The sequence below is a fragment of the Carassius auratus genome, chromosome 5, assembly GCF_003368295.1.
Source record: "Carassius auratus strain Wakin chromosome 5, ASM336829v1, whole genome shotgun sequence".
Lineage (NCBI taxonomy): Eukaryota > Metazoa > Chordata > Actinopteri > Cypriniformes > Cyprinidae > Carassius > Carassius auratus.
Window position 1 is genome coordinate 5,847,771 of NC_039247.1, and position 24,491 is coordinate 5,872,261.

The 24,491-nt window shown below is 34.6% G+C and overlaps 1 protein-coding gene across 1 annotated transcript in view; it reads left to right on the forward strand.

Moving 5' to 3' along the window:
• LOC113087252 (merlin) overlaps positions 1-24,491 on the forward strand; it is a 29,541-nt gene continuing 5,050 nt past the window's right edge. The window contains 14 exon segments of the mRNA XM_074559897.1: positions 1-69; positions 309-341; positions 343-438; positions 10,682-10,729; positions 12,796-12,894; positions 14,066-14,148; positions 15,897-15,993; positions 16,690-16,747; positions 16,750-16,799; positions 17,579-17,708; positions 18,867-18,976; positions 19,067-19,167; positions 20,383-20,526; positions 22,821-22,910. Coding sequence (XP_074415998.1) covers positions 1-69; positions 309-341; positions 343-438; positions 10,682-10,729; positions 12,796-12,894; positions 14,066-14,148; positions 15,897-15,993; positions 16,690-16,747; positions 16,750-16,799; positions 17,579-17,708; positions 18,867-18,976; positions 19,067-19,167; positions 20,383-20,526; positions 22,821-22,910 — 1,208 coding nt within the window.

A 24,491-nucleotide genomic window follows, 5' to 3' on the forward strand; every position in this document is an offset into this window, starting at 1 on the left:
ATGGTCTGTGGAAATGAGGTTATTCAGGGAATGTCAGTGTTCATTATGCTGGTGCTGTTCAGATTTGTGGTCAGTCTGATTTCGTTTAGTCTGCAGCAGTCCCTAGAGAGTTTTTAGGTGCTTTCCTTTAAAATCTTCTTGAAATTAAGATTGGGGTTTTATTGTTTTCAGTCCATGTCTGTCTATAAATCCTGACCCCAACTTATTAAAATTCATTATTTTCAAATTCAGCCTAAAGTTCAGAATGCACTTCTTTAAAGCTTTGTTACTATTTTTTTTTTTTTTGTGTGTGATTTTTGTTTTTGCAGCTGAAGTGGAAAGGAACTGATCTTTTTTTAATTTGTGTGCTGGACACTGGGTCTCAGGGAGAGCTGTTTTTTTTTTGGTCTGCTGTACGACGTCAAAGACACTGTGGCATGGCTGAAGATGGACAAGAAGGTGATGGAAATGATTTGGAAACATTATTAATTTGTCATGTTAAATAGATCAAGATATCCTGATATTTATTTCATTTAGGGGTTGAAAATATTTCTTAAATATAATCTTATTAAATTGTAATGTGTAATGATACACATAACCTTTCAAAAAATTGAGGTCAGTGAGATTTCAAAAATAAATTAATACTTCTATGCAGCAAAGATGCATTGAAATTAATAGAAAGAATGTGCTCTACATTAAAACATAAATTGATTTTTCAAATAAATGCTGTTTTCAACTTTGTATTTGCCAAACATTTTGGAAAAAAAAATTTTCACGGTTTCCAGATTTTTTTTTTAAAACAGCACAACTGTTTTTAACATTAATAGTAACAAATGTTTCTTGAGCACCAAATAAGCATATTATAATGATTTCTGAAGAATCACGTGACATTGAAGCTCGAAATTTAGCTTTGCCATCACAGGAATAAATTAAATGGTTATTTTAAATTGTAATATTTAAAATATTACTGTTTTAGGATTTTTTTGAATGCATCTATGGTGAAAAAACATAAAAAAATCTTAATGAGGCCAAATCTTTGAAAGGTAGAATAAATACAAACACGCTCTCATGAAAACCAAACCAACTCATTACTCTTTAACCTGTTAACTGTCACCCCGTCCCGAATATGGGATGCCTATGTTGACTATACTATATTACAATCAAATTTAATCTAATCTTGACAAACTATATATCGTTGGAAAGGTCTAAGACTCCCAAATATATATTTTACCAATATTTTTTGTTAAAAATTATGTAGGAAAAGTAATAGATTAATTTATGACAAGAGTGCAGCCTCAGAAATCTACATTACAAAAGGAGTTTTGACCTTTGTTTAAAAAAAAAAAAAAGACTTCCTCGTTGCCTTTTTCTCTATCACATTTTAGAAATCATCAGAAATTATATATCACTTGAAAACATAAAATCTCAAAATTCATTCTTCAAAACCCATTTTAAAATCAGACATTGCATTACCATGTAAATGGCACATCAAAATCATGTTACAAAATGTTTTCAGTCATGAATTATAAAAGTGTAGGTTTGTATCATGCACATTCAAGTCTATCTTCAAAAACGTGAGTGACAGTTAAACAAAACAAAAAAAAAGTAAAGTGTTTTTTCCCTGGTAATATTATGATACTGAAGGCTTGAACTTATTCATGTACTCTTTTCATTGCACTTCAAAGAATGCTAAAACACTACTTTGGTACAAGTGGTATCATTTTTATCATGTCCAAAAATGTGGTAGTGTCTTGGAATATTTTAGTAATGTATTGTCAGTGTATATAATGTTTACAAGACACAGCACAGCATTTGTTATGACATATCTTTGTATTAGGTTTTGAATCATGATATGTCCAAAGAAGAGCACATAGTGTTTCATTTCCTGGCCAAGTTTTACTAGCACCAGCTCTTCTTCATCAGGTGAGTCATCGGCTCAGGTGGGTTTAGCTGGACTACAGCTCAAATTAATTGGATTTTTTTGGCATGTTGCCACTTCTATTGATAGGAGGATATAGAGAGGACGGGAAATGGTGGGAAAAGAGGTGACTCAAACTCGCATGTGTGCACGCCTTCAGATGTCCTCAAATTACCATTCATTCTTAATCAAGCACCACAGAGCAGTATTTTTGTGTTATAATGAATCTAAGTTTTCATTTAGATTAATGTTTTTGGTTTTCCTTAATAATAATAACCTGTTTGTGATTGAATCTGCCACCTTTGTGATACCAGCCTAACTCCTAACCCTTAGATTACCATCATGATCTAAAAGCAAGAGCAAAATCAATGCACATAAAACGATGATTTGATATCTACATAGTGTTGTACATAATGAATCTAGCTGGACTGTAAGTATTGTTTGTACACAACAGCAGCTGATGATGTGTCATTGACCAAATACTCATTTCATAGCCATTTCATTTCATAGGCTTTGCAGCAGAACTGAGCTCCTGTATTTGGTTTCTTGGGGCAGTTCTGTGTGATAGAGGTTTGAGGGCTGTGCTGTCTGTGGGTTCAGCGCTCTTTTTCATTGTTTGGTGTGATTGTGTTCAGCCATGTGGAATCTGTGTGCTTCACATCAGAGCCCCTGTCTCTGATTCTATAAGCCCAGAGGAACACCTCCCACCGTAATACGGCTTCCTGCCAAGATTGAGTCTGAGCGATCAGAAACCATTAAGCAATAACACCTTGATTTCATTATCAATCATTTTATTGAGCGAGCTGGTTGCTCGGCATGGGAGGTAAATAAGCATCTGTCTTGCACAAATGTACTCTCAGTTCAGTTTTACCAACAGCATTGTGACTACATTTTTTATCTAATTTGCCCTTCACTTTACAGTGCTTGTACCAATCTGTTAGATTTAATGCATTGCAAAGGGTATAAGATGAAGATATGAACATTCTGAGAAAATATAAGTTGCCTATCTTCACCCCCTAATGGGAAGTAGACCTGCACCGCTTCAGAATAGCTGTGCACTCTGAAACCAATGTAATGAATTCTCAAAAGATGCTAATGAATTCTGGGAAGGGATTGGAGAAGGGTGAGTCTGTTCTGTATTAGCCTGTGCCCTCCGCTCATATGTAGGCTTGGGATAGAGCTGCGTGTCTGGATGTGCAGATCTTGTTTAAATATCTCTCCTGGATGGATGCTTATCAGGAACAACCACCCTTCCCAGACTGCACTCGTAAAGTGCTGTCACATTTGTAAAGCAGACTGAAAAGATGACTGTAATAGCCAGAACCTTTTTGACCAGTTACTGACATATTGCATGCTACTTTTGGGACTGTTTTCAGTTTGGCGATGGATAAAAGAGCAGGCCTGATGATTTTTTCTTCTTGTTTTTCTTTTTTATAATTATGATGACTGGGAAGCATGTCTTGGCAGGCATAGTTTACCTGGAAATTAACATTTTGTCATTAAACATCATTCCACTTGATGTCTTCCAATCTTGATTTCTTGATACACAAATGTTTTTAAATATACACTGAACATGATTTTCAGTGGAACAAAGGTGAATGAGGAGTGTGGCTGGTAAAATACCAAATGAAAAGAATAGATTAAAACAGAATGTAAGCTTTTATTATTATATGGCAGGGTTAACCCTGTAACTTTGCATAAAACTCCTAAAACACACAGGAATGCTAACAGGTTTTGCACGCTTTTACAAAAAACCATAAATCTCATAAAAGAAGTATATATGACTCATGCGCTATATTCCAAATCATATTGTCTGTGACTGTTCCACAGACATGCTTGTGATCTGTAGGTGACAGGGCTTTCTCATCCTATGCTCCTAGATTTTGGAATGTACTACCTTCTTGTATCAGAGTCTAAATCCTGTATCTTATTTACTGTATTGTGTATAACTTATTTTTAGGTTAGCTTTTTCTTGATTGATTATCTTTATTTTTTTATTCTAGTCTGTTCTTTCCATTTTTGTGTTGCATGTGTTTTATCTGTTTGTTTTATGTAAACTGCCTTGAAAAACTGCTTTAAAGGCACTATATAAAATAAATAGTTGTATTATTATTATTATTATTTTATTATTATTATTATTATTATTATTATTATTATTATTATTATTATTATTATTATATCGATACACTACAATTTAATAACATTCTAGGGTCGTTTGTTTTAAATATATATAAAGAATTCTCTGATGTCCAAGGCTGCAATTATTTGGTCAAAATACAGTAAAACTAGTGATATTGTTGAATGCTATCACAATTTAAAGGGCTTAAATTATAACTAAGAACTTGTCTTTTTAATATATTTTATATTTTAAAGTTAATTTTCAGCAGCCATTACTTTCTGTTATTCATATATGCTGATTTGCTTCTCAGACACAGTTGTGCTAATTAATATTTTTGTAGAAACGGTGATAATTTTTTCAGGAATCTTTGATGAATATAAATTTCAAAAGAATAGCATTTATTTTAAATAGAATGTCTGTAGCATTATTAAGTCTTTACCTTCACTTTTGACAAAAAAAAAAAAAAAAAAAAATCTATAAATTGGTAAATCAATAAAACATAACACTGGTTGAATGCGATAGAAGGAAAAAAATCCCTCCCTTTCTTTCACATTTTGGTGAAGTCATGCAGATTTAAAAAATTGCATTCTTGAGCAAACTCAAATTGAGTAAACTATTGATTTGCCGATGGGTAATGAGTTTGACCTTGTGTTAAATGTTGCCCTGTCGTTAAACTTTCTTTTGGCTTCCATTTTCTCGTTATCATTAAATAAGATCTTTTTTTGGTTTGCCAAGCAGCTAATGGTCGGCACAGTGACCACCCGTCTCTCATGTAGTTTTGCTTTTAGCAACAGCTCATTTGGCAAGGCAGCAATATTTTACTCATAATTTGGCTCTGGTTTCTAGTTAATAATTAATACTAACCTTTCCTTGTGAACAAATGTTTTGCATTTAGAAGCTGTGTACATAAACAAACTTTTTTTGATCATAAAGGTCAGGGGTCTGTTCCTTCATCCTTCATTCATTTTCTCTTTTGATGAAGCATGAAGTCAGGAATCAATCTGGTTCTTTAATTCATTCAGTAGTCTATCAATTAGTCGTTACAGTGCTTGTAAGGCAGCTCTGCATTGAAATTCTTCTTTTTTTTTTTCTTTTCTTTTCCACAGGTTTCTGGAATTAGTTCAGCTTGACTGCTTAACATACAGACTCCATTCAGACATTTCAAGATAGTTCAGCATTCAATGTGGCATTTTTAATATGTATACCTTTTATGTATAGTTCTATTAACAGGTTAGATTCAGGGATGTAGTGGAGGCTAAACGCACGTAAACGCCGATGAAGTCTTTCATATTGCGCTGCAACTGTCAGTCCTGACCAATTGCTTGCGGTGATGCCAGTACTGGGAAGTTCGGATCATTTTACTGACTCGGATCTCGGAATCTCGTTCAGCGAAATGAACTAATCTTTTCTCTTCCCGTCTCTATGGGACTGACATGAAGAATAAAAGACTCGGACCTCACCTGGCGATTCAGAACCCATATGTTGTGTAATCTGCATGTGCTGTCAACACAAAATGAACGAATCACTCTCTGAGACAACTCTGTAGTCCTGAGTCATATTAAAGATTCGTTCAAAATGAACGACTCGCAACAGAAAATTCAAAAATGGATATCCGGCAATTAATAATAATAATAATAACGTCCGTTATTTTGAATAGAAATCATCACTCATACAGCAGCCATTCATCTCATCTCCGGTTTATTTGTGTTCGTATACATACAATATCCACGATCCGCAAAAGTAGCGTTTATCTATCAGTGCAATATCATTAGTTTGTAAAGCTGTCAATCGTCTCACGTGAACCACGTGACCAAAAGGATGTCCTTCTGCAATGAAGCTGTCTGTGTCATTGCAGTCTGTGTCATTGATAAAATATATGAAAGACAAACGTAAAAAAATATTTGATTCCAGCTTGTTAAATGTGAATATGTTCTAGAGTCTTCTCTCCTCTGTGACAGTCAACTGAATATCTTTGAGTTGTGGACAAAATGAGAGGACCATTTGAGGACCATTCCTGGGCTTTTGGGGAAACACTGATCCACATTTTTCTGACATATTAATGACCAAACAACTAACCGATTAATTTAGAAAATATTCAACAGATTAATCGACTATGAAAATAATCCAAAATCCCTAATCATTACATACAAGTGCATTGCATTGGAACCCCTGGATATAAGCCTCCCTCTCTATTCCTATTTTTAAAAAAATGTTCTTTATGTTTTGTCATTTAGTAAACTTTATAGATTTCAACCTTATTATTCCTTCTTAAGTCTCTTTAACAAGAACTTAGATTAATGTATGAATTGAATAGTGATTGTGTGACCTATATGAGGGAATAACCAGTGATACCCTTGGTAGTAATATCAAATGATAGCCTATAGCGATGTCATCAGGATACACATACACCGGTAGGCAGTTGCCCACCTTACCGTAACCACGATGTGGTCACCCAGAATTTATAGTTTACCCACCTCTTTTTTTACCACTACACCTCTGGTTAGAATCCATGCAACTATATTTTATTTGAGCTCAGATTCAGAAATCTTAAACCTACTGAAAACTTCGACATTATTAGTTTACTGCTGTTTGTACTGCTAGATCCTTCAGGAAATGCAAGTCCAGATTTATTTATTCATGCATTCAAGTCTAGATAATGGACGCACAAATTACATTGTTACAAACAGACATGCAGTGATTTGTGCCAGGCTTAGGAGTCTGCACTAGGAGCAGTCCTTTGCCAGGTCGCCTGTTTTCTCCCTACAGCCCCACTTGAAATTCAACTCAACAGCCCTGCAACAGTGAATGTGTAACCTGTGAGCCATCTGCTGCTTCTAGAGTCCTTAAAACTGACCCTGAGATATTCTGCCTTTGCTTTGTATTTGCAGCTGTAAATGATGTCTGGGCTTTGCAGTCCATAGAGCTGGAAGGAGACAACCTCTGCTGGCTTACTAATGGATAGTCGTGACTAGAACAGCTACAAAAAACACATAGTGTTGTTTATTCTATCTATTCAGAAAGTACCTGGTAAAATATCTAATTCTTTATAAAGCATTAAAGTTATCAGTTAGAGATCTGTTTCTGACATGGTTTGAATTGAGTAAGTAGTCATACTGTAGACAGCACGTCATAAAATAGTTTTGATACCAAACATTACTTGGTCTTATGCTCTTTGCGTTTCCATGTAATAGTTGGCATTTAGCTAAACTAACCTGTTTATTAGTATTATTTTACATTTAAAGTTTATGCTTGGATGCATACAGTCAGGGGCGGATCTAGAAAAATATTGATGGGGTGGCGAGAAGGGGTCAGGAATTTTTGAGGGGTAGCAACATATGGCAGACTTATATATACTGAATTTAGCCACAGTTATCACAGTTTGATGATAAATATATGTGCACACTACAAAAGGACACAGGCTATCATTTACAAACTTAACTCATGCAATCAATGTCTTGCATTTGAAACAGTTAATATAAGAAATAAGTGACCATACCCCATAAGCACCACCACACTCACTAATGCATACAGCATCGACATGTAATTAAGAGCATTATGAAAGGTTCAGTGTTACCAATGTCAATTTATTTTAAAAACACAAGATTTTAACAGCCAATGACATTTCCAGCTGGGGAGACTCAACTGATTTTCTACTGTTTAGTGTTAATCACCATCTAACTCAACCAGTCAAGAGCTACATTTAGCCTTAGATGTTAAATGAACATAGTCCCTGAAGCATAGGTTTTATTAGTTGAAAATAATAATAACTAAGTAAACATTATAGGCACAAATACAAATGCACTTTTAGAAATTGTTTTTGAAAATATGGTGTTATTGTTTTGGCAAGCTTAAATTAAAACTTATATGAAAACTTTTGTGATATTCTTTTAAAATAATGTTTTAGTACATATTTTTTTAAGTATATTTTACTAAGCAATTTCTTACATAATTTCTTTGAGTTAGACCAAACTTTTATTTTGGTGAGTTGTAGACAGAGTTTCTGTGTTTTTTTTTTAATAAACTATTTTTATTATCTAATAGGCCTACTCGACATACAGCGTACTCTACTGTGCAATAGTACTATAGTTCTGTTTGAATATCTTCAAGTTATACCGAAATTTTATTTTGACAGGTTGTTGTAAAGACATTGCACTTTGTGTCTGTATATACGATATAGTGAAGAGCTGAAAACACCACGCGTGCTTCAGTGTATGTGTGTGTGTGTGTGTATGTGTGTGTGTGGCAGAGCACACATTCCCAGAGATGTGTATAACAACACCTTCAGGGCCGCTGCTGGCCAAATGGGTGTCCTGAGCAGGACTGTATTGTTGTGCCCCCCTTCCTTAAATATGATGATGGAAGAAAACTACTATAGGGGTGAAAAAAGAACTTTAATCAAATAAAAAACTAAATGAATAAATTGTATTATTTACAAATCACAATTGTAGTTCTCGACATTTACCTGTGGCTATAACTTTATTATGACTCTAATTTATTTTTTATAGTCTCAAGCATTCAGAAATCATGCAAAGGAAACTAAACAGTTTTACTATGATAAAACCATGGTTTATTTTTGTAAGGGTTGTGATATGCATGTTTTCTGTTGAAGAAATTATAAAGCCTGTGTCATCTTTAGCAAAAAGGTGTCCAAAAATGAAAGATTAAGTGAATATTTGAATGAAATGTTTGGTCAGTAGCCTAAACAAGGATTTGATTGTCCTGTAAGTGTAACAGCAGCAATCACATGGCATTTGTAATAACATGTACATTAATTTTATTTTATTAATTTATTTTTAATAATTTACCTAATTTTATTTTAGGATTGCTTTTACATGAACTTGATTTTATGCGTTTATTTTCTTGTACTTACATTGTGTTTATTCATTTGGTGTTATGCTTGTATGTAAAGTGCTTTGAGAAAGCTACTTTTAAAGGCGCTATACAAAATAAATATATTATTATTATTATTATTATTATTATTATTATTATTATTATTAATTGTTTATTTTGTATTTGCCTATATCATGTATTGTAACAGTGTTATTCTTAACCAATCATTATTGCATCATAATTTTTTTATATAATGCGTTTTAAGTCATTTTAAAGGCTATTGATGGCTTATGTCTGTTTTTATAAAAAAATAAAATAAAAAAAAATACAATATATTAATACTTTGTAAATTATTATTTGAAGTAACAAAACCATGGTTAATTTGAAGTTACCATGGCTACAAGAACGATGATTTGTGATGTTATTGTTAAAACCATGTGTAATTTTCGTAAGGGAACCTGTATAAAAAAAAAAAAAAAAACTTTCACAGGAATGTGCCTAAAAGTGATAAACAGGCCTCATTTTTACCTAAATGATTTATACTGTATTTTAATATATATTAAAAATGTATAAGGTGTGCATTGTAGCTGACACCTAAATGAATACATTACAATTGTTTTATGACTGCAAGTCTTTCTCCTCAAATGCTATTGAGCTTCAAATTTGCGTTTGAGCCCAGGTGAAAGAGTAGCATAATTTACATATGATTTACAGATTATTTTAATAAATATCAAACATTTAATTCAATTGTGCATTATAGGTGACACCCACATGAACAATTACAGTTGTTTTTATGACTGGATTGGATTCATCCATCAATTATGAACATTCATCGGCAAACATGAGGTGCGAGCGGTCGCGAGCGTGGATGGGAGAATGGAGGAAGTTTTTTTTTTTTTTGGAGCAACTGGGATGGTGCCCCCTCTGGGAGTTGGTGCCCTAGGCAGATTTAGTCAGTTCAGGAGTTTGGAGCGGGATCGCGAATCATTTGAATCAGTTCGCGAGTTCAAAGCGGGTTCGCGAATCATTTGAATCAGTTATGGGGATCGCGAATCATTTGAATCAGTTCGGGAGTTCGGAACGGGATCGCGAATCATTTGAGTCAGTTATGGGGATCGCGAATCATTTGAGTCAGTTTGGGGGTTCGGAGCGGGATCGTGAATCATTTGAGCCAGTTCGGGAGTTCGGAGCGGGATCGCGAATCAATTTAATCAGTTCGGGAGTTCGTAGCGGGTTCGCGAATCATTTGAGTCAGTTTGGGTATCGCAAATCATTTGAATCAGTTCGGGAGTTCGGAGCGGGATCACGAATCACGAAAGATTCCCGCTAGTAAATTTTCAAATTGGCCATAACCTTTAATTCGTTGCCTCCAACCCCGGTAGATCCGCCCCTGCATACAGTGGTAATCCCCTATGTATTTATTAATCTATTTTATTGCGTTTTTTTGTTTAAGAAATGTATACTTTTATTCTAGGATCCATTCAATTGATCAAACTTGAAAAATACATTTAAGTGTTACCAAAGATTTCTATTTCAAATAAACATTTTTATTTTAGGCTAAGAAAAAATCTGAGTCTCTTATATCATTTAAAATACTTGCTAGTTGTTAATAGTTAAATGTCTGGGCAGGTAACCAAAAGGATGCAGATTCAAACACTGCAAACAAATGGTTCTTTAACTCCACCGTTGTGCCCTTTATCAAGATCTAGGTGAATATCATGGTAATCTATCATGATGGCATTGCATAAAATTCTTGGTAGCACATTCCCTCAAATATGTAGCAATCATAATAAAGTTCTATTAATTTTATCCTCCTCTTCTCTGAAATCCCACAGGCGAAGAATAGTATTTTAGAGGAGGAGATATATTGTCCACCTGATGCTGTTAGCCTCTTACGCCGACCACGCTAAGGTCAGTGCTCTTTCTAACACACCTGTTTTTAAAACCCTTCTTTCCTTGATAGACACACAGAAAGGTGTCGAAGCTAAAGCTTAACCTCCTATGGACGTCCTTCAAGGTCTGAATCTATCCCATTACACTCTTCCCTCAGAAAGAAGTGCATTTCATTAAGCAAGTGTCAGTTTGATTGACAGCTCAGGGGCCACAAGAACACATGATTTATCCAAAAGCCTTGGCTAACTGCACACGACTCACCTTGTGCCAATTTAGAAATCACACTCTGTTTCTCTCTGACTCATGTCAGACACGGAGCAACGCCGACTCTAAAAACTGGATGGGAGTATCACATAAGAGACTTTCAAAAACAAACTAACTAAAATATTAGCGAAGTTTTTGGATAGTAGTATTCAATTTGTATTTGAATGTCTGAAGTATTTGATTCAACCGATTATCCAAATAGTTACTATTATGTATATATATATATATATATATATATATAGAGAGAGAGAGAGAGAGAGAGAGAATTCTACATAAATTAAATAAGTTTTACATTTAGTGTTACCATTATATAAAATATGTTATAATTTTAGATTTTGCTCATTCTGCTACTTGGTGCAGTATTATAATTTCAGTTGATGTGCAGTTCCAGAAATGCATTTCTTTGGTTTTTAATGCAGCTTGTCCACAAATATTTATCTGATATACAAATGTGAGTAGCTACGTGACAGATTTCTGACTTCATTTAAAGCCACCAGGTGCAGGTTTGGAGTTATTCAGAAAGACAGGAAGTTATAGAAGGCATGAGAAAAGAGAGCGAAGAGATGTGAAGAGAGTAAGAATGAAAAAAAGAGAGGCATAGGCAGATATACACAAGTAAGAAATAAAAAGAACTGGAAGAGCAGCTTGAACAGAGAGGAGAGGCTGAGATGGCAGCAGTTTCTCCCTTACTGTGAACACTTGTTTTTAATGCAGGAGTCGAGCTTTAGACAGCAATCTTTCACAGAGACGCTTCAAATGGGGATACTTTCACATGCCAGTCTCATCACAGCTGAGCAGTGAATCTGTCTGTACAGCTCAAAAAAAAAAAAAAAAAAGCCAGTGTGACACTGATGGATTTTTCTCGTCTTTCCTGTCTGATTCTGATGATTTGCGCTTTCTTCAGTTTCTGCAAGCAGTCCACAATCCGAAATGATGTTTATTTTTTGGTAGATAGTGAAGTTCATATTCCTTTTCTTACTGTAGCTTTCCGGGCTATTTTTATGTACTGCATCTGTGGAGTGGTGTTGATTAGCAAAGACAATTTCCTCAGTGTTTAGAAACAAATATATACACTAAGCACTGAATACATTTACTTCAGTTTCACACTGTTTCAGAAGGAGAACCACAACATTTAATGAATGTGTACCAGCCACTCTTGGACCAGTGTGGGTACAAGAATGGGATGTGGATGTACACAAGCGTTTGAGGCAAATATGATATTAATACTTTTTTAATCAGAAGTAGCAGTAAAGACTTTTACATTGTTACAAAATATTTCTATTTCAAATTAATGCATTTCTTTTAAACGGTTTCCACAAAAATATTGTTAAAAAAACAAATTTAAATGGTTACATTTTTTTTTCATTTTTAAATTGTAATATTTCAAAATATTACACTTTTTACTGTATTTTTGATCTTTATTTTGATGATCTTTCAAAAACATGAAACATCTCACTGACCCCAAACTTGTTTTTTCTTGTTTTTTTAAATATATATCTAAAGATAATCTGCATAATTTAGGTCCCATGGTCAATGTACAAACCAAAAATTGTAAAATGTAAAATTGTAATCTAGCAATTATCTTTTAGAGCACTTGTTTTTTTACTCTCTACTTATCTTACCCATAATGCTTCTCAAAAAAACTCACAGCTGTATTTCATCCTATTTTGATTTGAAAAAGCTTTTATGTTTTACTCAATGTTTGTAAACTTGTTACTCAATTTACTTTGACTAAGTGAAGTCTTTATGACTCTGTGAGTCCATTCCCCCTCTCTCTGTGTTCATGATTGAGCTCAGTTTGATTTCTCGTCTTGTTTCTGCAGTATGCTATCATGACCCTAATGTCCACAAGCCGGGCTTCCTGTCCCAAGAGAAGCTGCTACCGAAGCGAGTGAGTGTGATGTTGAGATGGGCGTAGCTCCATGCTAATTCTGCTGATTATGTTCTCAGAGCTCTGTAACGAGCCTGCAAGGCGTCCCGTGGGGCGTTAGATGTAGTGAAAGCTCTCAGCTGGAAGCATTCGCTCGCATGTCAGTAAGTACTGAGAAAGAGCGTTTGTTTACTCCACTGGCATTCAAAAGCGTCTGAAGGATTTAAATAGTCCCACTTAATTAGGAAATGTCCTTCAGCTCTGTTAGCCATTGTGTTTGGCTTAACTTTTTTTTGTCTTTTTGATTATAGGTTTAGTCGATCATATGAACCTGATTTTTTTTTCTGCCCAATGTGTTGTTTGGTTCAAAACATTTGTGAAATCAATATGTGTACCAAATAAATACTAGCAGCAGCCATTTAGCACCTTCGCTAAACCAGTTCGACCACCAGTTCAGAACGTAACTCCAGTATCTGGCCCAGAAATGTTACAAAAGATGAGCTATTTTATAAAGATAATGTCTGTGGAAACCAGCTAATATGAGAAATGCATTGCAATTCCGAAAATATGGCATGTTGAAAATATTGGATCAAAAATACAGTAAAAGCAGTAATATTGTGAAATATTACAATTTAAAATAATTTATTCTTGTGATGGATTTTTTTTTTTTATTCCAGTCTTCAGTGTCACACAATGCTTCAGAAATCATTCTAATACGCTGGTTATAATTGTAATACTAATATTATTATTAATGTTGGAAGCAGTTTTGCTGTTTAGCATTTTCTGGAAACAGGATATTTTTTTAATAGAAAGTTTAAAAGAATATAATTTATTTGAAGTAGAAATGATTAATTATTTTATTATACTTTATAATAATGATGCAATTATAAATGTTATATTATAAATGTTTTTGCTGTCACTTTTGATCATTTTAAGGCCTCTTTGCTAAACAAAAGTTTCTATTTCTTTCCAAAAAATAAAAATAAAAATGAAATGGTAGTGTATGCCATCAACAGTTGTTCACTTCCCTTTTTTAGATGGAAAGCAGCTTTCATTCCAAGAAAGAAAATGAATACTGATGTCAAGCAGAGTCTGGTGCGCACCAAGAGCTCCGTTCTGAAAACGCCCTGATGAGACAGTTAAAGACTTTTCAATTTGATGACTGATCTTCATGTGTCTTTCTGTTGTGCAGGTCATTCATCTGTACCAGATAACTGAAGTGAGGTGGGAGGAGAGAATCACGGCCTGCTACGCTGAGCACAGGGGCAGAACCAGGTATTGCACATTCTAGCCTCAGTTCCAGACAGCTGGCCCGCCTGATGCATGCTGCACACAGAAAAGGCAAAAGCCTTCTAAAATCACAGTTTTCAATCAAGTGTAACAAGCAAACTGTGCTGCTTGCTTTGCATGTCAGTTAGACGGCTGTTATTGGCCAGAATCGGCTTCAGAATGCATCAGACTTTGCTAGAAGTCTGGCTCTTCGATGTAATAAACGAACACTGTTGCGCAGGTGTGGCTTCACTCTATGTTATGTTCAGTCAAAACACTTACGAAATGAAAAACTGGCATGCTACTTTATCTACTTTATCTTTATCTATATCCAGGCATAGCTTTGCTCAAAAAAGCCAATATTTTGTGGTCTACTGTGATGATAGAACTGTCTTCCTGTGTTGCTTTGGAGCCGATTTAGATGCATGTAGGGCACTTTCTTATTCCACACCTTCGCCTTACATCTGACAGCACTCCAGTGTTTATTCATGAAACACACAGTCTGCACATCTCTTTTTATCTCTCTTTCATACATACACCCAGCTTAATTTGATATCAGAAGTTTTCCATTCTATAGCATCTTTTTTCCCCCTGAAGTCCCATGCTAGTCAACGTTTCTTTTACTTTTTTAATATAGTTAATATAGTGTACATGTAATATATTTTTATGTGCCATTTTAAGTCCTCCAGGTGCTTTAGCTAATGTATCTTTTGGAAACTGATTCCTTTGAGTACGTAAATTACTTTATATATATATATATATATATATATATATATATATATATATATATATATATATATATATATATATATATATAATCAGCAGGGCTGTCAGTTGATACATTGAAATATGATATACTAAATAATAAAAAACATGACATTAGCCTACATTGTAGTGGTAGATGAATAAGGCACTGAATAGACATAAAAAATAAAAGAAAGAAATATATCGACTTCTAAAGGCATTTTCTGTAATGTTTACATTAAATCTTTCCAAGGTATTAACACAAAATGTTTATTTTTATATTTTATTTATGTTTAATTATTTGTTTATTTTAATTAAATAAATTCGTTTTTTTTATTATTTTGTTTTTTATTTAGTTATTTTATTGTTTATTGTCCAAGGTAGGCAGGGTTATTCAAACACAAAAAGGCCTTATTTCATACATTTATTTATTTTATTTTATTTTTAATAAATAATTTAATAAAGTAATAATAAAATTGGTTAATAATGTTTTTAAACATGTATTTTTTTTTCTCTCTCAATTTTATTTATATTTAATTATTTAATAATTTTGTTGTTGATGTTTTTGGCTGTTTTTAAGACAGTAGGTATTAAAAACAAGTTTAAAAGTAGATCAGCTTTGAAATACTGGCTGTTTTTGAAAGCACAAACACATCCTGTACGAACAACTCCTCACTCATTCTGTGCTGTCCGCTCTTGGTTAATGCAGTCAGGGTAGGTTGCTTCCAGACTCATGAGAATATGAAGGAAGTAAAAATCTGCCTAAAAATCTTGTTATTTTTAGTGGGATATTTTTTTAATTGGGGAGTTAATGGTGAGTATGTGTGCATTTGTGTTCATTGCCACAATCAGTTACTGTAAGACATACTGCGTGTCCTCTAGTTTTTGCACTCCAAGTCAAACGGGTCTCATTAAAGCCCTGCGGTGAATAGATTTTATTTTGTCTAATTTATTCTTTTTCTCCCCTTCTGTCTCCCTCCCAGGATTTTGTTTGTTATTGTGTGCTGCAGAGATGAAGCTGAGATGGAGTATTTAAAAATAGCTCAGGATCTGGAGATGTATGGGGTCAATTACTTTTCCATTAGGGAAAGAAATGCCTCCGCTGCTGTATGGCAGCAATAATCTGAGGTAGAACTCCAGACAGCCAAACGATTTTATTATTGTTTACCATTAATAATCAAGCCTTAAATTATTTGTGACCTAATCACCTTTAACTTAAATCTCACACTTCCTTTGGTGTCCACCCTGCTTGAAACTTCATTATTTCTGCCTTTTTGTTTGATATATGACTTTTGTCAGCCATGTGACTTCTGTTTCACTCTGAATAGCCACTGCAATGTGATCATGATATAAAAATATAATAAACTTGCAATTTCAAATGAATCTTTACAAACCCACTGTGATATGGTGGTTTAAGATCTGGGCTGTCAGCCAGAATACTGTTGGTTTAATAAATCTTTATGCCATTAATTAATTTAGAGATGCCGTCATGCTTTAGTTAAAGGAATAGTTCACCCAGAATTGAAAATTCAATCATTATTTACTCCAAACCAGTATGATTTTAGTTTTGCAGTGAAAAACAAAAGGAGAATTTATCTGAATCTCTATGGTGCTTTTTTCCAAACTATGACTATATAAAACTATCATAAAACGGCCCCTTCAACCAACGTCTAATTTATAAATCTTCTGAAGCCATATTTGATTCTGAAGCCATTTGTGAGACACGGACTGAAGTTTCAGTCATTAAAAAGTCATACAGCTCATACAAAAACATGAGAACATGAAATTTTTTTTTGTTCGAAGATTTTTCAGCTGTGCATCGGGAACCATGATCTCTTCATGAGGAGATGCCGAGTCGATTCTTAGTCCAGCAGATGAAGATGCAGGCCAGAGAAGAGAAAGCTTGCAAACAGGCTGGAAAGGGTGAATAATTACCTGATTTACACCAACTGAGAAAGATTATCGTTTATGCTAAACAAACTTGTTTTCTGGGCTCTGATTTTCAGTGAGCTCCTGTCTTACAGGATCAAAAGAAAAGCAAAACAAACAAAGTTGAAAGGAAAGACATAAAATGGCAAATATAGAAAAAAAAAATCAAGGAATAAGAATAAGGAGAACAAACTGAAAAAAATGAATGCATACATAACTAATTATTATTATTATAGTTTTTTTTTATTTGATCTGGCACTGTAGCTAGTTCTAGATAACAATATTCAGTATAGTAGAGAAACAAGCATCCAAATTAAGTTTTCATAGCACTTATGGTTCTTTTTAATAAGTAAACACACTACAACTGTTCAAAAGTTTGGAGTCTGTGAGATATTTTAAATGTTTTTGAAAAGTCTTTCAGCATTTATTTGGAATATAAATCTTTACAGTCTTTACTGTCACTTTTGATCAGTTTAACTCGTACTTTCTAGGGAAAAATGTATTTGTCCCAAACTTTTGAACAGTAATGTATGTTTAGAAATATTTTTATAAATGATTTCAGTTTTGTAAAACTGTTATCTTGTTTTTGGAGAGCTTGGGAAGTGTCAGGGAAATTTCAAGACTTCATGGTCACCATTTGCATTGATTTTCCTGTTGCGCCTCTGGGCACCTTTAACCAGGTGCTAGATTTGTGATCCACTAAACCCATTTAGCTGTGCTGCAATCCTGGTGAAATACGGATGAGCACTTTGCACCTCTATAGATCGAGAGGCAGAGGCTGGAGAGGGAGAAACAATTGCGTGAGGAGGCAGAAAGAGCTTGTGATGAACTGGAGAAGAGATTGATTCAGTTACAAGACGAAGCTCACATGGCCAGTGAAGCTCTGGTGAGAAACTAAAACCTCACCCACAGTAATATACTTACTCTAATCGCTTGAGTGCTTGCTAGTGCACACATATATCTATACTTCTACTCAGCCCTTGGTGATTGTTGTGGTTTAGCACTCATCTTTTTTCCCCCAAACATTGTTCTGTAGCAGGTTTTTGTGTGTGTCTGTTTTAGTTCTTCCCTATTTTTATTTTCTTTAGTCAGTCAATCATAATTAATTTGGCGCAACGTCTAGGGATGTCAAAAATACCAGTACATTAATAATAATGATAAAATAATTATTTTTATAAATAACAAATCATAATCAGTAAGTAATATTCTAAATAAAAATCTGAACATTTACATATTAGCCACTTTAAGCTCTAAGTGAAATTTGCATATATATATATATATATATATATATATATATATATATATATATATATATATATATATATATATATATATTTTTTTTTTTTTTTTTTGGCACCCATCCCACCTAAATATTAATAAATGGAATTTATTATTGCATAATATAATATTCTTAAGGGTATATTTCTGTTTCATCTCTGTACTTTCACATAACATTTTAAGACTCACTGTTCAGTTCACATCAGCAAACAAAAGAAATTTGGCTCTTAAACTCATATAAGTGTGAGTACAACTGATATATGCATTTCTTCTAATAGTTCACCATCCATGCTCAGGAAAACGTTAATTCAGATCATTTACAGGCAGGGCTCAGACTAGCACTGGTCTTATTATTTTTAATCAGAGAGTTTCATATTCTTGTGAGTCCTATGTTCTCTTTCTCTTGCTCTCTAAAATATTTATGAGTGTTTTTTTTTCTTGCCAAAAGTAGATAATGTTTTGAGAGATATATCTTGGAATGAAAATCTGACCTAGTGACACGATTTCTGCAATACAAATGACGCCAATGTGTTGGACTTGAGTTTTATGAAACAATTTTTTTTTTTTTTTTTTTTTTGAGGTGTTACACAAATGGTGTGGAAACAAGAAAAACAGCAAAAGTTACATCTATAGATAGCTTCCATTATTAATAATGCTGCATTGGCATAATATGCTGTACTTTTACCATCTAATGCTTTTAACAAGGGCATCAAATGAAGCAAAATGATGATGTGCATTTTTGCAAAGCGTGTGGTCTCTGTGTTCTCAATTGCACTCGGAGACTGGAGATCTGTTGGCGGAGAAGGCACAAATCTCTGAGGAGGAGGCCAAGCTGTTGGCTCAGAAAGCGGCCGAGGCTGAACACCAGATACAGCGTATTAAGGTTAGTGAGCATTTGCCCACACCAGCTGCTCTTAGAAGATCCTTTAGGAGCATTGAGGACACATCATGCTCTGAATTACTCTTTATAAAGGTGACAGCCATTCACACTGAGGAGGAGAAGAGACTCGTGGAACAGAAGATGCTAGAGGCTGAGATGCTTGCCCTCAAGATGGCAGAAGAGTCTGAAAGGAGGTAACATCTCTCTCTCTCTCTCTCTCTCTCTCTCTCTCTCACACACACACACACACACACACACACACACACACACACACACACACACACTGCTTATCAGATGGCTGCATAACATGGTGATATGTCAAATGACATATTTAGTGTTTAAATAATAATATTTAGTTGTGTACCACCAGTGGTTAAATAATAAAAGATCATTTGTGGTTAAAAAGTTATTTTAACTCAAAAAGTGGGTGCTATTTTTCAAGTGTATCATTATTTTCTAAAAATATACAATTATATGTAAAAATAGACTTAGTCATACTTTTTTTTACATTCTCTCTCTCTCTCTCTCTCTCTCTCTATACATATATATATATATATATATATATATATATATATATATATATATATATATATATATATATATAGAGAGAGAGAGAGAGAGAGAGAGAGAGCGAGAGAGAGTGAGAGAGAGAGTATACATCTATATACACAGTATATAGATTTAAAATACAACAACATTTCATTAACATTTAAAAGAAAATTGCGTCTTTGTTGAAACACTAAAATCTGTAGAATTTAAGTAAATTAAAGCCAAATAGAACTATAAAAACTAGTACAAATAATAAAAAAACACAACAAAATGAATCTTTATGAAAAAAAATCTTAGATTAAAATTAAACCGAAAACAAAAAATATGGAAATGAAAGCTAATTCCAAATATGAATAAATACTAAAATGTCATAGAAATAATACTAATAATCTGGCCAGAAAGAAAACCTAAGGGACCATCTAGAAGGCATTAGCAATGACATGACAGCATAACAGCATGGCATAGATTTTTTTTTTAAATGTATATTTGAATTTATTTTATTTAGTTTGTCTATTAAAAATCAGTTTGGATTAAAAACATTGGCAAAAAACTAGCAGCACCCATAATTTATTATTCAAAACTCAGTATGTGAACATGCATCATAAAAGATGTCACAGATCTTCCTCTCACAGCTTCCTTCTCAAACCTATCTGCTGGGCCTTTACATAGTATGTGGCACTCTGTTGATGTGCATGCTGGGATAACTGTTTGATTTGGTGCCTGTGAGAGTCAATTTTCTGCTGATCTGAGCATCCATTTTTCCATTTCCAACTGAAACTGTGCTTTGGAGATCCCAACACTGTGTCCACTTCAAAGGGTTCAAACCTTGAGTGAGTAACCCATGTATCTATTCTCCTCAGGGCGGATGAAGCCGACCAGCTGAAACAGGACCTGCAGGAGGCAAGAGAATCAGAGTGCAAAGGCAAAAACAAACTGCTGGAGAACACCAGAAAATGGGCGTACTCGGTAATGACCCATCCGTTACCGAAACACTCCCCAACGGCGTTCTCCAACATCTCCACAGATGACATTACAACAACGCTTGTCATTCTTAATCAGGCTAGAGTCTGAATCCACTCCAATTTTATCTGTAAGAAAAAAAAGGGTTTTAAACTCTGCACAGTTATGTTTTTTACGCTAGTCTGATTTAGCCTTTTGGCCATTTGTCAATGTCAAGATAATTTATTTAAACAAAAGTTGCATCAGACAACCATTCCATTACTCACAAGTAAACTTTCCCCTTGCATCCAGGGAAATCTTTGAGAGTGTTTTAGCCTCAAAGTAACCATCGTAATGCAATCTAGAAGGAATATTTCTATTCATATTAGGCTGTCCAACTTAAAAAAAAATGCTTAGGTAGCCCTCTAGGGTCCCAGGAATTGCATGAGATGGTTGTAATGCTTCTCTAAATTGGATTAAAATTCAGAATTCGGAATGTCTTCCTATTTGAAGGGAAACTGTTAGCAAGAGACATCAGTTATCTTAAATACCTCCATTAAATGCTTTGTGAATATCTGCCAGGTTCGAATCCACATGATGACTGAGTGCACTTCATATCTGATTCAAACAGAAGACTATTGAGGGATTGTCCTAAGCCTCATATATGGATAAAACAAAAGATATAATTGAGGTCAGAAAATTAGCTTTTTTTCCTACACAAATGTTCCCAAGGTGGAATTTTTTTCTAACTGGAAACCACATTTCATTGCTATTACGATGAGTTCCCTAATTATTAGCCTAAGCCCTTGGGAGCTGAGCTCTTTCCACTCTTTAAAAGCTTTGAGTATACTCTTGAAAATCCATCTGGCAGCTCATCCGCACATTTTACATGCACGCTGAGTTAAGGGGTGATTGGAGGTCAGCGTATCATTTCAAACATTAGCTCTCTCCTATGGGTGGCTAATGTTAGATCTATTCGACCACTTAAAAATCCAGGAAGCATTTCAAAGCATTGCCGCTGTCTGCGGGTATTGATGATTTACATATTTTTGTTATACCCTGAAACCTCCTTTGGTCTTTTGACAAAATCCAACTAAGGGTTGGTAAGGCAAACCGGAGCTTGACTTTGTTTAGATAAGTCTTCCCGCCCGAGGCAAATTTAGCGGCCGTTCACATATCGCGTCTTTTGCGCGCACATTTTCGTTATTTCCAATGTAGGTGCACGGCATGTGCGCTCATAATGGAAGCGACACGGTTGCATCGCGCAAGCAGTGTGACACGCCCGTTTTTTTCAGGCGCGTCCGCACCGCAATCGAGTTAAAAACATCTCAACTTTTCAGAATGTCGAAGCACTGCGCTGCGGGTCATGTGGCAAGAACTAACCAATCAGCTTCATCCTTTCCCGTAACAACGTTGAAAACTCAGCCAAGATGAAGGAACAGCTGATCATAGCTGTATATGGATTGCCATTTTGAAATAAATTTAGTAGCAGAGCTACTAAAGAGAGATCCATTTATGCTTTGCTGAAATTTTCGCGTCTTCATGGAGAGAGCATGTCATGGTTGCTTAGCAAAGGCAGATACCTCAGGAGCGCTTTGGAAAGAAGGAAAAAACGGCACGCCTAGCGTTTTCCACGCGTTTTTAGGCGCGATATGTGAACGGCCCCTTTAAGGCAGTTTTTAAAAATCTCATACTAGGTGCATGAATTCCTAGTCGCCACACTGAACGTCAGGTTGATCAGTGAAATGTTACAGTTAAATTTCTTTCTACAACTGCTTTTTAGCATAATTTTAGATTTGGTAATTTTTTTTAAGTTTGCATTATTGACTTGACTTAGTATGTTAGGCTTACATAAAAAATCTAAATTGGGGTCAACTCATTTATTTTCTTACACATTCTTTGTGTAATTCTTCTAATTAGTGTCTGACATTTTATGTAATCAAATAATAAAAAAGCCTGTTTCACTTCAACATGCAATGTTACAGAAGAAAAATGTGATGATGTATTTAAATGATTATTGTCTTATGTGTAGTCATTTTGTGATTAAATACCTTTGAAGTGACTGTTTCCTTTAGAAAGTTAAGTGAATAGTCTAGCATTATTGCAATATAAGTAAAAAAAAATTAACTTTGTGATTTGACTAGAAGTTAATATCAAGTTTTCATTTCATTTATTCGAAAGATGCTATCAAGTTATAATATTTAGTATTTTGACACTGGGATGTTTGGTACAGAACTATTAATTTTTTTAATATTCCTTGATTATTATTTGTAGATAGATCTTTATAAAGCCCGGTCAGCTCATTTGAACATGTTTTTTATTTTTCCTTCTCTTGCTTTTTCTCTCTTTCACTGCATAGTCCTAACTTCAACTTCAGTATGGAGAACCTGAGTTTTGACTTCAAAGACAGAGACATGAAACGTCTGTCCATGGAGATCGAGAAAGAGAAGTGAGTGCAGCCCATTTCAGGCTTCAGTCCTTCCTGATCACAGTCTCTTTGTTGGCGTCACGGCTGTCCACACCTTTGAACCAGTTACATCAACTGAGCCGGAGCTTGTCCTCTCTGCTGATGCTCAACTGAGTAGTGGATTTGTTTTAAAGTAATAAAACTCCCTGAAGCCTTGTTTGTTCAGACAGCTCCACTAGAATGGCCACTTTCAGTTTGACCAAATACAATTTTACAATGTTGTAGGAGGAAAAATGGGTCCCACTTTATATTAATTGGCCTTAACTACTATGTACTTACATTTACATTAATAATTTGGTACAATGTACTCATTGTGTACATGCATGCTTTTAAAAATACCTGCATGCAATTAATTTCTGTAATTAAAAAATTCACACTGTTGTCCTGTCCCTTACACCTTAACCCACCCTTAAATCTACCCATACCACTGAACCTGTCCCTAACTTTACCAGTATCCCACCTCAATAGCAGCAAAAGTGTTTTGCAATACAATATTAACACTAAGTAAATTGTAAGTATTGAGTCTTGAAGGAGTTCCCTGAGAGATGCTTAGCACTTGTTGGCCCTTTTACCTTCTGTCTGCGGTCCAGCTTACCCCTAAACCATCTGGATTGGGTTCAGGTCCGGTGACTGTGGAGGCCAGGTCATCTGGCGCAGCACCCCATCACTCTCCTTCTTGCTCAAATAGCCCTTGATGCCTTCAGTGTGACTCTACAATTTTCATAGTCACGAAAATAAAGAAAACTCTTTGAATGAGAAGGTGTGTCCAAACTTTTGTTCTGTACTGTAAATATTTGTTATTTGTTGGTATGGCAGTTACACATCTGTGGCTGGATTCATGAAAAATTTCTAAAGAAAGAAATTGAGAAATTTCTTCATAGGAAATAAATATATTAAAGGTCAAAATACAGTATGACCTTAGGACGCTAATCAGGAGGAATTCAGATTGTTCTTCAGTATTGTATTTAGATCAATATTAAGAAAAAATATAGGGGCATCCTTAAATGGTTGGGAATGATTTTATTAACTTTATTCTTAAGGTATGAATTAAGAAAAGAGCGGATGATAAAATTTTAAGAAATATTTCATGAATGTTTATCCCCTGGGCTATTAAATGAAATGCAAAAATAAAAACTCTGAAAAATGAAACTGGGCCTGGAGAGTTCAAGAGTTTGTCAGTAGCTGTGGAGAAAAAGAAGACTCTTAAATATTAAATATCTTAAAATGATCATATAGCAGCAAACATCATTACCCCTTCAGGTTTTGGTTAAATACATTGTAGTCCAATACTCAAATATGGTCAAATTTTAGAGTTCAGCTTCTTACAACATACAGAAGTGTTCTTGTTGCAGGTTGCAAGCTGAGAAACATTGGAGGTTGTGTCTCAGATGGGTATGATTTTGTAAATTGACATACATGTTCACCAAGTCTATAGCATCTCTGTGTTGCGGCACAATTTCTCAGAAGAGCTAGTTCCTATGAAATATGATCCTAATCATACAGTTAGTCATGCTACCAAGCACCAGTAATCTAAAAAGAATTGAACCTTTCTGAAAGGTTCAG